The sequence below is a fragment of the Typha angustifolia genome, chromosome 6 (assembly GCF_048772165.1).
Source record: "Typha angustifolia cultivar Huaian chromosome 6, ASM4877216v1, whole genome shotgun sequence".
NCBI lineage: Eukaryota > Viridiplantae > Streptophyta > Magnoliopsida > Poales > Typhaceae > Typha > Typha angustifolia.
Window position 1 is genome coordinate 6,982,991 of NC_133244.1, and position 17,501 is coordinate 7,000,491.

Consider the following 17,501-nt stretch of genomic DNA (forward strand, 5'->3'; position numbering starts at 1 on the left):
TGTAGTCCAAATGCTGATTGTACCAATTATGAACGAAAAAAAAATTTTTATGAACCAATACTGATTGTACTACTCGAAAGTTTAAATGAGTTAAATTATTATTTTTTAATTACAATCCCAAAAAAGGAGCCACTTTTGGCAAGCAAAGCATGCAAAACAAGAGGGGATATAGAACACGGCATCATTTGTTGACCGCTAGCCTACAACAATGTACACAAGACAGGCCGTCTTGACCTTTCACCAGCATTGTTTGCATAACTTGGTCGATGAGAAGCCATCATCTGCCCAGTTGCCGTTCTTTTAAAACTTGGCTATCGTCAGCCCATTTGATGTTCCTCAGAAACATCATGAATTGGAACATAGTTACTATCAATGCTGTCTTCATGTTCCTCCTGATTGTTAATCCCGAAACTCTCATCTTCATCAGCAACTCTTTGCTTTGAACAACATAAATACATGGGTGATATACCACTGGCAATGGCATCTATACCAAAATTTCTGGTACGACTAAAATCAAGCTTATCCACCTTCAAGAGTAAGTGAAAGAAATCAGTTGATGATAATGGAATATATATCACCTTAAAATCAGCAGTTAGACTAATAATCTAAAAAAGCTGGAGAGAAAAAGGTTATCTTACTAACTCACATCAGTGCAACGAAGACTCTCATTAACATTGTCAAAGACTGCTGGCAGCATGCTCATTAACTCCGGATTAGTGGTTGGTGCTGATGCCATGAGCCACTTTAATGTTTCCCTGGCGTTCTTCTCTGTTACTGATTCAGTTTCAGCGAAGAGAGGTTTTGCAAGACCTGGAAGAAAAGGTGGGATTGCTGAAGATATAGTGGGCCCAGCACTAACAAGATAAGCTTGACCAGAGGAGCACACATCAATGACCGGAATGTGCACTATGGGGTCAGACATAAATGGAGTGAAAGTTGGAATTTGTGGTGAGCCAGGCACCACAAATGGGGAAATGGGAAGTGAGAGGTGAACTAAGGGATCATGCAAAAATGCTGGGAGATCTAGCAAAGGAATCTCAGAATCAAAGGTCAATTCCGACGACATTGCAGATACAGGGGGTTCTGCACCTAATAACAATGAAGATAAAGGAGGTATGGATAAAGATTCCAGAGATGAAGATGGTAGAGGTGACATGGTAACAGCAGTCCTTAGGGAAGATGGGTAGGGTGGGCACCAGCAGTAATATGGCTTGAATGGCGGACTTTCCATAGTAACCACGGGAAGTGAATTGTGAACTGTAAGAGGATTGAATGATGGGGGTGAGCAGGGTAGACATGACAAAGTTGGCAAGCCAAAATCAGAACCACAAAATCTACTATCCCTCGGACCGTCATCTTCATGTTCACTATTGGAGAGCGCAGTAGGCGAGCACACAGTTGAAGCAACAGGTTGGCTGTTGATAGTTAAGGAGCTCAAATGGCCTTCTTCAGGCTGCCTATGTTTCTGGCCGGAACCACTTGGACTAGATGGAGTTCTTAGTATCCCGTCCTTGAATGTACTTAATCTTGGGCCAAGACTGGCTTGGTGGACAGGATATGCCTTTCCAGTATTGGAGGCTAAGAGATGAACCCCGAGAGATTTAGAATCCATAGGTCTGGAGCAAGAACCAGAATCGTGCAGTTCAAAGTTTAGTGACTCATTTGCTGAAGCAGTCAATTTAGCTTCTCCTCCATTCAATGAACCAAGATAAGTATGGAGATTCTTAGCAAAAGAACAAAGTCGTGACTCAGAGATTCCAGTCAGGTTGGATAAAGTAGGCCTCCTACTAAGAATATCTTTCATCTGTCACAGATAAGCAGAAAACACAAGAATTATTAAGAGATGAAGTAACAAACTGCAGCTGTAGCGCTGGTAGGCCACATATACAAGAAATATGAAATAGAAAAATCAAGTTAAAAGAAAATTTATTGTTGGCATCATCAAATAAACATAACATAAAGGTCATCAGCAAAGATTGGAGAGGCATAAAACACTTCACAAATTCAGGTGCAACAAGTCAACAACATTAAGGTGCAGAATTCAGAGTTTCAACCATCATACAAACCTTCATAAGCAACTCCATCCCATGATCTTTTGACTTTTCTGAGCACCAAAAGTAGAATACTCGATGTCCTGGGAGCTTGAATAGGAAAGAGCGTCCAGAACTATCCGATGTTATTTCTTCAATTATAACCTCTGGGTGCTCAAAGTTATTATTAATTTCAGAGAGCCGTTCAGCAAACCCATCATCGCCAGCAAATGAGATACGCAGATTAGATGAAGGCAGGATTGTGAGCTTTAAATGTCCCCTACACAAAGGAGAGAACTAAGAAATCTAACTCTTTCAAGAATAAGAATAGGTAAAATGGAAGTGCACTACAATGTTACAGAATGTTATACTTGGTATGACTGCTCAATCAGATGTTAGAACTACAAAAAAAATAACAAGAACAAAGAAATAGCCAGCCATGGCAAGATACCCTAAAACACAAGATAGTTTAAACCTCGTCAAATATCAATGGCACAAGCATATGGAAAGAATAGTTACCAACACCAAAATATACATGCTCCAAACACCAAAAACATTGTACTGACTACTGATGAAAGACAGCATACTTGAAGTGTTAAAAAATATCAGTTTTTATAAGTAGCGTCTATCATACTTCCCAACAGAGGTTATCAAATATGCAATATAAAAAACTTAGCAGCTTATCAAAACCCCTCATCTGATGATATCCTATATTTAATGAGTTAAAGAAGGAAATTTTCATATAAAGGATGACATACAAATCATCAGAATCTTCTAATAACATCTCGTACTACTACTTTGTTTCTACATTCTGAAAAGTAAATTCCAGCAATGATATCAGCACCCCGCTGCTGACTCAAATAGTAAATACTTAGTTGTGCCATTGTTCTCGTAGTAAATAATAACAGCACCTCGTGTTCTTCCCCACTTTTATGAAGGGATATAAGCAAGAGCAAGCCGGTGGGAGCAAGAGCGGAAAACAGGATCTTATCTCATAAAAACTTTAATAGTTGCACTAAAATTACATGTTTATATTACTAGCTTAAGCATCCAAAACTCACAACATGGGAGAACATAACTAAAGTAAGAAAAGATAACATGCTAGGTACATCAAACTAAAAGCTGCTTTGTCAAATCAGATCAAATGTGGGCTGCAAACCACACCCATACCCAAGTCAATGCTCAGCTAGCCTGTTCTGATGACTGACCTCACAAGAGCATTTCAAAGGAAATATGAGAAGTCATGTAAAGAACATGGCACAGTCTGTACGTACAAAATGAAGTGAACAATTACATATTGGACAAGTAAATGAGAAGAGGAATGAGTACAAAATGTTGAAAAACATAAACAGATGTTCCGTCACCAAACTTCTAAACGCTAGATGAGAAAAGCCAAAACAGAAAACCCAATTATCACTTATTTCAGATGATGACTAGACAAAGAATACTCCAACAAAAGAATTGACAATTTCAGGAAAAATTGCACAGTTTTCATTTTCTCACATCTGCTTGAGGGGGGAAGGAATCCCCCCACCAGATAAAGAAATGAAGGTGACCAACTCAGATGACCTGAGTGGCTGAGCCCATATGGCTACAAGAACCCAACTTCACCAAGCTGTTTAGTTGCAGTTAACCAAGATCAGATCGCATTCTGCACCAAATAACTCATCAAATAGATATTCAGCATGATTATTTCTAAAATTAAGTTAATACAGATTAATAAATAAATAAACCACTACAAAATTTATTAAGCCTACGATAGAGCTATAAACACACATATCTTATGCATAAAAAACATGTCGTTGGCTTTTAAAGAAATATTCCAATAGCTTGACATGACTACCTCTATATCAAAATTTAAATCTAGTTACACTGTAATAAGATGTGGATAGGCACCATCTTGCTAAGCGTAATATCAAGAGTCAAGGAAATAACCTACCTTGTTTTTCCTCATAAATCACAGATCTTAACAGATATCACATACGCCCAAATTACCTACAAATAAAAATACATTCATTTGGCAGGATGAAAAGTACCATCACTAATAAGGTAAAACTTAACATCCTGGATCATTTGTATGCAGTACCAGATACAGAATACATCTTCTAGACATTGCCTATGGAAATAAACTTTAAACTAGTCAACGGAATTTTATTTAATATTGCTTCCTAAGAAATAAAGCATTGGCAAGTTAACTGACAGCTCATATCAAACAGACTGTCACACTAAACAAGATATTATACAGAGTATATATTTCTAAAAGTTAAGGAGGGGTAACTAATCTTGACCAGTAATATACCTGGAAACATATCTAAGCTCTAAATTTGTTCATGAAACTCCTGAGAATATAGTTATATTTCTCCCTAATTTACTGATTGACAGAAATAGTAGTCCCTTGGCCCTCATCCTTCTTCCCTTTGTAATCTTCAGATTAATTTGCATGACTGCCAAGAGTTGGGCCAGATAATGGCAAGAATCAAGTGAGATACAAACTCCATGGATCTAAAGTCTTTAGTATTTTTGTCAATTTGCTTTTTCAAATTTTGCCTTCAATCTGCTTCCCACTCTTTTAGTGGGCTATAGTAAAATAGTCCCATGGGCATTAGCTGTTGTGGCTGGCACTGTACTGCTGATAGAAATAGTCGTAGCCAAAAGTATTTGCATAATCTAACCCAAAGTTGGCTTATAGTTTGATCATTCTAAGTAAGGAGTAAATTATGTTTCCCAATTCATCTAAATTTACCTTGTCTAAGTGAAAATCTATTTCTAAGGCAGTGTGTGGTGTTAAAGTCAGATGGATAACAAGGGCCAAAGGAATACAAGGTGAATGTACATGCTTTACAATGAAATACCAAAATTTAATGTATAAGGAACAGATCACAACATCAAGGGACTGATGTTGTGATCTATGCCTGCATCATTCTAAGATAAATGTATGGGAATGAGAGACTGATAAGTATACTGGAATACTATGCCTGAATCATTCTAAGATACATGCACTGGTATGAAGATAATTGCAGAAAAAACAATGAGAATTACCTAATAGCAGTTGGGCATAAAAGGTTCCCCAGCTTGTTGATCCTACCAACTCGGATAGAAACCAAAGGAATGCACAAGCACCTCGCAAGCATCCCAATTTCTGCTACTTCAAAATGCTGCACAGCAATAAGATCGCAACAATAAGTAAACAGTCAATAGAGAGCAGAAAGCCATTTTGAAAAAAAAAAAAAAAAAGTAAAAAGAACTTCACATAAATCTAGTGGCAACAATAGCCTTGCACACAACCACGCACTTGTGCAACTACCCCATATATGCTTGAATGCAAAGATGCACTCAACTTCTTGATTCTTATTCAAGAGCGTAAAAGCCAGAGCAGGAAGAACACAGAGTAACGCACTCGAATCAACGGAAAGTGATTACATATCTAAAGAGCAAAAGCCAAGAGGTCCTTTTTCCTTCAAATTATCGGTAAGAATTTTCAAAATACTCAATACATCATTGATTCTTCAAGAATATTTAACATATTTGAGCTGAGATATACTCAATAAAAGGAACAAATTGTTGAACATAATCGGAATAAAGAAGAAAGCCTATATCAACGGTTCAAGACATTATCTTTGGATTTCTATTGGAAAAGGGACAAGAAGGAATGAAAACCTGGCTCAGTTGCTCCATGAATCGGTCTTCTGCGGCGCCACTGGAAACGTTAAGCTTGAGCAGAGGCTTCAACCTCTCGTCGGCACGACAACCGCCGATGACCTGCAGATCGAGCGCTTGCAGCCACTGCATCACCATGCTATCCCCGTGATTCCGATCAAGTGAGAGATCCCCATCGGATTCACCTCGGAGAACATCTCGGAGCCTCTCGTTGAAGCTATCACAGCTGCCTCCTCTGCTACTCGAAGGTCCAGATGATCCCGGTCCTATGAACTCACGCGAATCCTCCGGTCCATCGCCGCCGAGAGATCCGTCCTTCTCGGAACCCTCGTTTCTCGGATAAACCATCGATTGGTGGTAAAGATGTCTCCGAAATCGATGAAGCGAGAGGGGGCGGACGGAGGCTGAGACGGGGAGAGATTTTATTTTAGTTTTTTGATGAAATAGGAAGAGAATTTGGGAGATATGACGCGATGGATGAAGATATTTTGTTGGGATAATTACAGATAGACTCCCGAACTATTATCTATTTATATACAAGATCTCCTCTTTATTTTAATATACATTATATTTTATAATTTATACTTATCTTTAAAAATTTTATAGTACGATTTTTTTTAATATAATTCTCAGTTAATATTTTAATATTATTTTGACTAACTAATATCAACTAAATTATTAAAATATTTTTATTAAATTTTTCTTATTTTTATATCTATTCACCGTCTTCTCTAACTATCTGACTACCTCCTCTAAAAAAATATATTAAATATTTATAAATTACTTTATATATTATAATAAAATATTTTTTCAGTATTATTTAAGATATAAAATTATTAATTAAATAGCTCGTTTAAGCTAGAGCTCACCCCAGATCACAAATCTAGGCTAAAAATTAATTTCAATTCAATCTATTAAGGCGACTTTTTAAGTAACCAAACACTAACGTGCATATAAATTTCTTTAAATTCTTTTGCAAAATTACCCTTGACTTTCGAGGAGCGCCTGAGCAAGGCATAACTGTGGCCGAAGTCGGTTTGGCCACACTCATATGGCCAAACTCCTCTCTGTTCCAAAGCCATCGCTCTCCAAATCCAAGGAACATTTCCTCCGCCTCTGCTCCAAAGGCTCCCTCCGCGAAGCACTACAACTCCAAGGCTTCCTCCCCGAGCTATGGTCGAACACGAACCTCTTCACCCACCTCCTTCGCGGCTGCCGCCTTCTCCGCCACGTCCACCAGCTCCACGCGTACATCGTCGCCTCCGGCGCCGCCTCCGACCGCTTCACCGCAAACCACCTCCTCCACGCCTACTCCGAACTAGGCCTGCTAGGCACCGCCCAGAAGCTGTTCGGTAATATGCCGAGGAGGAACGTCATGTCCTCCAACATCCTCATCGGTGGGTTCGTCAAGAAGGGGGACCTCGACTCTGCACGCAAGTTGTTCGAAGAAATGCCCGAGAGGAACGTCGCGACGTGGAACGCCATGGTCACTGGTCTTACCCATTTTGGCTACGACGAGGAAGGTTTGGATTTCTTCGTCCAGATGAGGAGAGAGGGAATGCGGCCGGATGAGTTCAGTCTTGGCAGCGCTTTCCGATGCTGTGCGGGATTGAAGGATATCGTCTTGGGGCGGCAGATACACGGTTACGTGACACAGTCGGGTTTGGAAAGTGATATGTGCGTAGGTAGCTCGTTGGCTCACATGTACATGAAATGCGGAGCGCTGGAGAAGGGTGAGAGTGTGCTGCGAGGACTTCCTTTCCTTAACATTGTGTCCTGTAACACTATAATCGCGGGAAGGGCACAGAATGGGGACTCAGAGGGAGCTCTGGAATACTTTTGCTTGATGAAGGCTGCGAGACTGGCACCTGATGAGGTCACCTTTGTTAGCGTCATAAGCTCTTGCTCATATTTGGGGGCCCTCAGCCAGGGCCAGCAGGTACATGCTCAATCCGTTAAAGTTGGCGTTGATTTAGTGGTGCCTGTCAAGAGTTCACTTGTGAGCATGTATTCAAGGTGTGGGTGTTTAGGTGACTCTGCAAGGGTATTCTCTGAGTCGCATTTATCGGACCTCGTGCTGTGGAGCTCGATGATTGCGGCTTATGGCTTCCATGGGCACGGGCAGGAGGCAATCCAATTATTCAAGGAGATGGTAAGAAAGGGAACAGAACCTAGTGAAGTTACTTTCTTGAGCTTACTTTATGCTTGCAGCCATAGCGGCTTGAAGGACGAGGGAATGGAGTATTTAAGGATCATGACTGAGACATATGGATTAAAACCCAGCGTGAGGCATTACACTTGTATGGTGGATCTTCTTGGGCGATCAGGATGTCTCGATGAAGCTGAAGCTCTCATCATGTCAATGCCTGTTACTGCTGATGGGGTCATTTGGAAAACTTTGCTGTCCGCTTGTAAAATTCACAGGAATGCAGAGATGGCAGAGAGGGTCGCAGAGCATGTCTTCAGATTGGACCCTCAAGATTCTGCTTCTTATGTTCTGCTATCAAATATCCATGCTACTGGTCAGAGATGGAATGATGTATCTGAGGTTAGAAGAGTTATGAGGGAGAAGAGAGTTAGGAAAGAGCCTGGGATCAGCTGGGTTGAGCTCAAGGGCAAAGTACACCAGTTTTGCACCGGGGATAGGTTTCATCCAATGTCCAGCGAGATTGATGAGTTCTTGAAAGAGATTGTCAGCAAGATGAAGCAGTGTGGTTATGTGCCTAATACAAGCACAGTTTTACATGACATGGAAGACGAGGAAAAAGAGTATAGCCTGGTTCACCATAGTGAGAAGTTAGCCATTGTATTTGCACTTTTGAGGATGCCTGAAGGAGCTCCAATTCGAGTAATGAAGAATTTACGTGTCTGTGATGATTGCCATGTCGCTATTAAATATATATCCCAGATTGCTTGTCGGGAGATTGTGGTTAGAGATGTAAGTCGATTCCACCATTTCAGAGATGGGAAATGTTCTTGTGGAGACTATTGGTGACATGAAAGGCCAACTACATGGTAGGTTAATCAGTCAGGGTTCCAAATTTTAGTGGGTGAAGTTATTCACGGAGCATATCAAAATTGTAATTCCAAGTAGGGTAATTCCTTGATCATAAAGTTTTTATCCGTCAACCGTGTATAGCAATAAGTTTTAGTGGTTGGTGTTTTTCTTTTTCTTTTTCACAGGTGCAGTTCCATGTCTTCTCATTTCAAACCAAATTTACTTTAGATTATGATATAGAAGAACCTGACCATATCCGGGAATGTAGCTATGAATTTCAACAAGTGCTAGATCGAATTACAAGATCCTTTCAAACATTGCAAGGAGAGAAATCACTAAGGTGATCTTATATTTGCTTCATCATGCTAAATGCATTCATTCATCATATAAAATGGTTTTACAGTCTTAATAGCATCAATTTTAGTATCTTGAATGTTCATGTTGTTCATTATTTATCAGAGGCAGATTTCTCAAATTTGGTGCTAGTTATCTTTTATGAGAGAAGGAAATTAGTGCATTATTTACTAGTACCATCAGAGATATTTGGATCTGCTTCTTTTAGTATAAGTGATTTAATGGTGTGATACAAATTAACAAATTCCGGTCCGTGGTGTTTGCCACGTGTGACAATCTACAAAAATATCCATATTCTGATTATCCATTGAGTCAAGCAGAATCAGACAATGTCTTTAAGGATGGTGGAACCAACATAATATATTTGAAAGAACCTTTGGGTCTTCACTCTCTGAAGTACTTATTGTACTGCTTCTTGCGGCCCGGTATTGCCCATCAAAGTTGTTCTTTCCAGCTATAATCTTAACACTGGCACATCATAAATTCTTATGTATAGAACATGCATAATTAGACAAAAATTCGTGACATTAATTGTTGTCAGCACATAGGGAGGCAAAGAAAAAGAGAGAACAGATAAGACTAGGTAAAATTCTAACAAGACCAAAAGAGAGAAGCATGTAAGATAAGAGGAGCAGCTATAAGGCTAAAAGGAAGTGAGAGATCAATGCACTAGCTCATGATGTTTCTTTTTCCTACCTTAACGGTAAGATTTATGTAATTAGCAATATATTTTAAAATATGTAATGTATAAAATTGTCTAGAATTGTTGTACGAGCTAAGATTTTGGAACTTGTATCCGGATCGGGGTTGCCATTCAAAAAAATGACATGTACCGGCCGTTTTTAATTATGTAAAATTCTATATTATATAAAATACAGAAAAAATTCTAAAAATTTAGGCAAAATAATAAGAAAATAAAAAAATAATAATTACTTACAAATGAAGACTAAAAACAAAACAAAAATATTAACTTAAAACTTTGATAAATATCGAGCTAATTTTGTAAATTCTTATGATCGTCATCATCATAATAATCATAATCATCATAAGCTCATAAATAATAATATTTAAGGCATGATGTTCCAAAAAGTGATTGCATCATGTGAGTCATATCAAATGTATCTTGTTATGTTTGAGAATTGAGAATATAATAATCGGTATGTGAATCTTGCGTCTAAAGATAATGAAAATACTAAGAAGGATAATAGCCAACATATGGTTCTTGTGATGACTCCAAACAATGAATACTTGATGTGTCATAATCATAAGAAACAACATTCTCATAACAACGTTACGATATGTTTGTACATCTTCAATTTCTCTGTCTTTAATTTCTATGCCTCCTAAACTTTCCTCAACAAATATGGAAGGGATAATATCATCACCATGTGTATCATCAAGATTATCACAATTATTGATAATTGTACTCTCTCGTTGTTGAACGATTCGTACTTCGTCCTTGTCATGGTCTCACATAGTGTCTTATCTAATTATGAGTTATTTCTATCGCCTAATAATCTGTCATTAAATTCTTTAATCCATAGAGTCAAGGGGTATTCTTTAGTAATTAACTGATCATTTTCTATCTTTCTTATTAAATTTCTCTTTATTAATCTCATATTACAATAGCAGAAAATTAACTTTTCCAATCTCTCTATTATCAATTGTTTGCATGTTTAGTTGTGGATCAAGAAAAAAGTAGTTCAATTTTTTTCTATGATGAAGACATAATGTGACTTAAAATTTTTTTTACTATTAGTGTCAAATTTGATGTCTTTTTTAATTCATAAATAGACCATCATTCAGTTAAACTTTAATGAGATATAGTTATAACAACTTTAGCAGTACTGTATTGTTTAGCTCTCAATTTATATCTTTCCACCTGAAATTTATTATTTCATATATTTTATAAGATATTGATGAAACTTAAATCAAATAGTAATAAAATTAATCAATTGAATTATAACTCAAAGATTTGTTTATGTAAGTGAGGCTCCAATCTGCTGACTGCATTCGACACGTATAATGTGCGGCACATGCTCTACTAATTGTATAGCATTCACCATAGTATGATAATAAAGATTATTAACTAAATTGAAATAAATATGGTTGTAGAAGAAAAATGTAGAAATAATCTCACTAATGTGTTTTTTTTTTTCATTTTCTATTCCTTTTAGAGCTGCTTGATAGTGTTTTTATGTACAATCTTTTCTTTTTTTGAAAATATATCCATTGGTTTAATATTTTTAGATTATGCTGTAGTACTATGAATGTTAGGGGTAGAACTGATGCTATCATATTCTCTTTCTCTCTGTATATGAACTGATTTAAATCTCTAAAAACTACCATCATTACTTCTTCTCATCTCTTCCTCCTATCTATGCGTATTTTTACTCTCTTTCATTACTCTTCTTATTAGTCTCTTCTCATTATCCTCTTCACTCTACTCACTATTATCGTCATCAATATCTACATAGTTATGCATCAATTTTTGATGAATTATTAACTTTCTTTGTTATGCAACTTGTTTATTCTTTTTTTTATTTAATAGATGAGTCAATATCTGTTTTCTGACTTCCATGACCATTTGGGTGCAAACTGCTATGCTTCTCTCCCTTCCAATTATTTGTTTTTTCAAATAGTTAATATTGTCACTCATTTCTTTTCTACATCAGTTGCATTTGCCACGTTTTTATCTTGCCTAATAGTATCGTAATATTGCCAACCAATATCAGTATCGTGTAACTTCTCCTTTTAAATTATTTTAATTTTCAGTGTCAAGTAAACCTAAATAGAGATCAAATTCAAAATATAATTCATAAAATAGAAGACAAAATAATTTAAAATTTTAAAAGTGAAACCCTCTCTCTCTCTCTCTCTCTCTCTCTCTCTCTCTCTCTCTCTCTCTCTGCCCGTAAGGCAATTTTTTGTATTGATTCTTTTTCCAACTTCTCTCTCCCTTCTCTTTCCCTCTCTACTTTTCTCTCTCACTCTCCATTCTTCACTCTCCACTCTCTCTCGTCTCTCTATCTCATTCTCTGTTATTGCAACAAACTTTTTATGATGTGCATAAGAATTAGCAATTCATGACAGTCAATTTAAGCAGAATGAAACACTACTGAGTTTTGATTTAGCCATAGCTTGAGGTCACGTGTTTGGCTATTTGACTTACTCATTTCCTCTTGATCATTCATGGCTACTGCCTCTGGTCTTCTTTTTTGCAAACTTTTGATTACATCCCTGAATGCTTATTTAGGAGGCAAATATTGACTATTGCCACTTCTTTTCTTTTTCATGTCAAATATAAGGACACGTCAAGCTATCCATTACCCTACTAGTATGTAACAAATTGGTACTTACTGCCGAATTGAAACAAGTGGATGTTTTTGTAGATAGTCCTAATATAGTTGTAACTAGTATCCCTACCAACATATGATTGGAGGGTTTGCCCACTCTGTTTAGAGGAACTTTTCTCCTTCTTGTTCTTGGTGACAAGAGTCTCTCCATTTTTTTAGTTTATCTGGACAACTAGTTTGGTAGAACTGGTCAAGGCACGTGTCACGTGTAATGCCACATTAAGGCTTAGGAGGCAGATAAGATATGCCACAGTTACTATCTTTTCTACCATATGATGAAAGATCGCCCGCTCCTTTTTGTTGGTGCACTTCTCTCTCTGTTTATATGATTACAGAAGAAGAATACTCTATGCATGCTCCTTTAAGGGTTCCTTTTCTTCTTGGTAACTGCCGAGTCCATATTCTTGAGAAATTTCACAAAATCAGCCTGTCCATCTCTTAACAGTGAGATGTGACTGGAGTTCCATAACCAGCAACCCTTTCTTTTAGGAATAGCTTACTAGCTACCTGGATCAATGAGTGATCCTGCAACTGCGTCTAATTGGACGAGAGTATTGCTATCCAAGAAAGTGGATGACTGATGACTGACATAAAAAACCTTTGTTCTGTAGCTGATAATTTTGCCTCCATCCTCTTTTTTTCTTCTGTAAATATCAGTATTCTTTTATTGTTCCAAATACGAGATGGGATCCTGGACAATTAATAAGTGATATTCTGCATGTTGTTCTTCCGGTGTGCAACTTCGATCGAATATCTTAATCAATGGAGGTAAAATTTGAAACTAGTGCAACTCATTAGTGCCCTGATGGCACTGAAGCCTTTCTCTCTTCTTTTTTTTCTTCCCCCCTATCATGTAAACCTTTCCTCACTTTTGCCCATTATTGCTCACTTTTGCCCACTAAGTAAGCTTCTAACTATAGAATATTGAGGAAATTATGTGAATGGCTGGCTAATCTTGGGCACTATGAGTTGCCTATATTAAGACTGGTCCCACACTGCTAGGATTCAGGTCTTAGGGGCCCCCAACAAAGCTGTCTCTCTATGCCTCCTAGAGACATGAGATGACCAATCAGCCTATAGCTAGGACCAGGTGGTCCATTAAGGTCGAGTTCAGCTAACCTTTGGTTTCTAACTGCAAGAAGGTATGGAACGTAACACATGTGAGTAACTTTTATCATTTTTCATTCCTTTGGTGGTTTACACTTTATAAACATTGATCATCCTTAGGTTAACTGTCGTTGTCTACTTACTGAATTTGCCTAAGTAGATATCTTTATTTCCTGCCACTCTTCCACGCTGATATGATGCCTCTCAAATAATTGAAGACAATGTAGTTAATAAAATAAGAAGATGAAAATCGAAGAAAATGTTTACCTACCGTATCCATTTTGTGGTGTTGTTTGCTGTGTTACTCCATCAATTTATCTATCTTTCTATTGGTGTATGAAAATCGAAAGTAATTATTTTGCTGCTTGCCATATGTTGTTTTCCTCTCTCTTTTCTCTTATCGTGCTGTGTGTTCTTATTTCTCTGATATTATGCACGATATGTTGCTATGTCCTTGTTTTAACTCTATGAACGACTACTTAATTTTACAATTCTCAGTTCTCATGTTCAAATCTTATCTGTGGTCTCAGCACAGTAAATAACTGTGATAAAGATAGATTGGGAGGGCATGCATCAGTACGCATTCCCCCTAACTTTCTTGTTTTATCCCTTGGCTTTTTTCAAACTCACTGTGTTGTATCAGTTGATTATTCTTTGGCTTTATCATGCATCGGCAAGAAAGCAATTGGCATTAAGGAGAAGGGAAAAAAAAAAACCCCCGCAGGATATCGGGATTTCTAGTGCCTCCAAGCAACACGTGGAGTTCAAGGATAAAAGTAGGCACTAACTGGATTCATTATTTTACTTTTCTATTGTTGATTTATCTTCATTGTAATTAATTCCACCCATTTCTTGATGCTCTTTCATTGTTGTGTAGAAGCTCTGTTCTTGCATATCTTAGGCCTTCTTTTTAGATCAAATAAATCTCAGCGTGACCCACCACTTTCATTGTTGCTGCTATGATTAGCATGATCCACTATGTCTGCCAAGGGATTCACGACACGTGGAAAGGTGCCATCTCTTAATGGAGCACAGGTACTTTGAAGAATTCTTCCACCTTTTCACAATGGACAAACCTAGAATAATATCCTATGGATTTGTCAAGGTAAGTCTATCTTAGTTCAATGAACAAAACCTAGATCCTTCAACTTGATGTTACTCATTCATGTCATATATATAGATATACATTGGACGTTACAAAGGTGACTCTTTTTATAGCTGGATGATGAGATTGAGACAACGGAGGAATTTCTTTTCTTTTCTTTTCCTTTTTTGGACTTTTTCTTTTTTTCTCTCCTAGATTCTTCCACCTTTTTTATATTTTTCTTGTTTATAATGGGAGAATCTCTGAATCCATCTTATGCTGAGGATATGCATGATTTGACTTGTCAACAGGAGACTTGGATTTAGTTGGTGGATTTTATTTCGCCGTTAGTTTCTTCTTCATTTTTTTTTTCCTCATTGTATTGTATGGTGGCAAACCTCATACTGTGCATGATATGTTTCCATGTCTCAATCTCTCTCTCTTCTGTTTGCCATTTTCAGAGGATCGATCATCTCCCTCTTTTGAGGTCAATGCGCTCAGTGGCAGCACTGTGTGCACTTATTTTTATTTTTATTTTTTGTTTTCTTTTTCATGTTTCTGACTTGTGTGCTAGTCTTGAGTTGATTGGCAAGCTATCAGTAGCAATGCCTTGATTCTTGATTGCAAGACCCAAAAAAAAAAATTTAATTAAACATCACGGATGAGATAGTGCAGAGGTGATTGCTTCTGTTGTACGAGTGTTTTTAGTTCGATTAACTGAGACATCGTTATATTTAGGTAAATACTTTAATTCATCTTTAAAAATTATAATCTTAATCCAACGACTATAATAGTCAGTTTTCATACCCGGTACTAGTTTCAAAACCACATTATATAAAAAAAAGAGTATATTAGTTAAGAAGATTTAATTATGTGTGCCTAATTTTTTAATTTTCTTATTATACACTTGAAGATCTTAACCATTAGATTTTTATAAAATTGATTGATAAACAATGAACTTTATGGTACAGAAAAAAAGCTCTACACGTTTTTTTTTTTCTTGAGTTAAGGTTTTTCTCTTAAATATAATTATGCTTTAATTATAGGAGATATTATTTAATATTAAATAAATTAAATTTGATTATTTGGAGATAAACTTTAATTTAAATATAATTCTCTATCTCTATCTATTAAAATTTAATTTAAATCAATTTTAAACTAATGGAAGATATATGTAAATAATAAAAAATAATTAAAAAGATAAAATGTAATTAAATTTTTATCAAGTTAATTATAAAAGACATCAATATCCTTATTTTGATATATATATATATATATATATATACATTACTCTCAGTTAATGATATATATATGTCTTTTACTTGATAAAATATTAAGATAATATAATTATCAAAAAAAAAATGTGTAAGATTATATATCTAAAAAAATTACCTACTGAATCGGTAATATCTTTCATTTCTATTATACCCTTAAAATTTTAACCGTTAGATATTTATCAACCTGATTGATAAAAAATTAATTCTATGGCACGGAAGAAACGCTCTTAAATCTTTGTCAAACTGATTGATAAAAAATTAACTCTATGACATAGAAGAAACCCTCTTATATTTATATTTCTCTCTCAAATAAATAATAAATAAAGTACGTAATTAAGCATCCTTTCTACACCAAAAGATAGAAATTAATATCCTTGGTTGCCCTCATCTTCAGACTTACGCTCTGCTAAGATGGAACAGAGATAAAAACTTATATCTCCAACAAAAATCTCCTCTTTTATTCACGTCACGAAGGGAATGAACTCATAATTATCGAGGACTTAAAAGGAGGAGTAGCAAATCTTGCATCACCGTCCCACTTTCTCTTGTGATGATTTGGGTCGGCAAACAGGGAGGCACAGGCAGAGGCTATGTACACCCCCACCTGCATTGTTGCGATAGAATCTCCCATGTTTCTAATTATTATTTAATAATTTGATTACCATCATGCTTAAGACAAAAGGCAAGCTATTCTAAGTTTATAACATGGACGCTCCTACGCGTCTCCTCAAATATGCCCCCCTCAACGCTGTCATTGCCGCACAGTATTAAGAGGTCTAGTTTTAATATTTTATCTTTGTCACGTTAAAGTAGATATTGGGAGAGAGAGAGAGAGAGAGAGAGAGAGAGAGAGATTTCAAATCTGGAGGTGGAAAGCAGCATTTTCATTGCATATTCTTAGTGACACATGGGAATCGTCTTGAGCAAACTTGCAAAGGAAATAGAATACAAGACTGAGTAGGGTTGAAAGCCGAGGCAAACCTTAGTTGGCCTAATCCTAGTTCCAGCTCATGGGGGGGATCAAAAGGGCAGTGAGTGTCCTGTCGAGTACAGCGTACGCAGAGAGATAGCATGCAGCAAAGATTCGTGGGGAGGGGCGAGGGGGGGGCATCAATCAGCTGTCCAAAAGTTAATGCATGAACGTAAAACGTCCGTCCGTTTGGAAACAGCTAACTCTGAGTCAACGCCAGACACAGAGAGAGAGAGAGAGAGAGAATAAAAACTGATGGTTACTATAAGCTATTAAAAAAAAAAAAAACTTTCATATAAGATGTCAAGTGTGTATTAATAATAATTAAAAAGTGAAAATTATATAAAAGCTTTAATCTAAAATTATATAAAAGCTTCATAAAATTATACCAAAATACATGGGGTAAAGTGTATATAACTTACTCTCTCTTTTCTAGTTACCATGAATGTGAAGCAATACTTTTTGTCTTATAATGAAAAAGATAAAGAGGCTCCTCTTAGAAAGACAATTAACACTATAATACTCTCAAAATTAGAAAATATTGAATAGCACAAGGTGTTCCTTTGCCTCGGAAAAAAAAAAATATATTCGAGCAAGATATATGAAAATTTATTAGAGTTTATTAGAAAAATACTATCAAACGGCACGCGACAGCACTCAGGGACCCA

The 17,501-nt window shown here is 36.6% G+C and overlaps 2 protein-coding genes across 2 annotated transcripts; one reads left to right on the top strand and one right to left on the bottom strand.

Annotated features, from left to right (window-relative positions):
• On the bottom strand, positions 1 to 6,141 carry LOC140760850 (uncharacterized). Its single transcript, XM_073097893.1, has 5 exons — positions 5,688 to 6,141; positions 5,070 to 5,185; positions 2,067 to 2,310; positions 647 to 1,804; positions 1 to 527 (listed from the first exon to the last, which is right to left on the bottom strand). The coding sequence occupies exons 1-5, from the start codon at positions 6,033 to 6,035 to the stop codon at positions 318 to 320; spliced, it is 2,076 nt and encodes a 691-aa protein (XP_072953994.1). The 5' UTR covers positions 6,036 to 6,141; the 3' UTR covers positions 1 to 317.
• Positions 6,142 to 6,671: 530 nt separating this feature from the next.
• Positions 6,672 to 9,007, top strand: LOC140761717 (pentatricopeptide repeat-containing protein At2g41080). Its single transcript, XM_073099161.1, has 2 exons — positions 6,672 to 8,777; positions 8,871 to 9,007. Exon 1 carries the CDS (start codon positions 6,739 to 6,741, stop codon positions 8,680 to 8,682), a length of 1,944 nt encoding a protein of 647 aa, XP_072955262.1. The 5' UTR covers positions 6,672 to 6,738; the 3' UTR covers positions 8,683 to 8,777; positions 8,871 to 9,007.
• Positions 9,008 to 17,501: the final 8,494 nt, after the last annotated feature.

Bases quoted from the DNA above. Each gene is read 5' to 3' on its own strand.
- LOC140760850 (XM_073097893.1), bottom strand. From the start codon at position 6,035: ATGGTTTATCCGAGAAACGAGGGTTCCGAGAAGGACGGATCTCTCGGC. The intron at 1,805-2,066 runs GTTTGTATGATG...TATCTGTGACAG, and splicing joins GGATGGAGTTGCTTATGAAG to ATGAAAGATATTCTTAGTAG. The intron at 528-646 runs GTGAGTTAGTAA...TTACTCTTGAAG, and splicing joins AGAGTCTTCGTTGCACTGAT to GTGGATAAGCTTGATTTTAG.
- LOC140761717 (XM_073099161.1), top strand. From the start codon at position 6,739: ATGGCCAAACTCCTCTCTGTTCCAAAGCCATCGCTCTCCAAATCCAAG.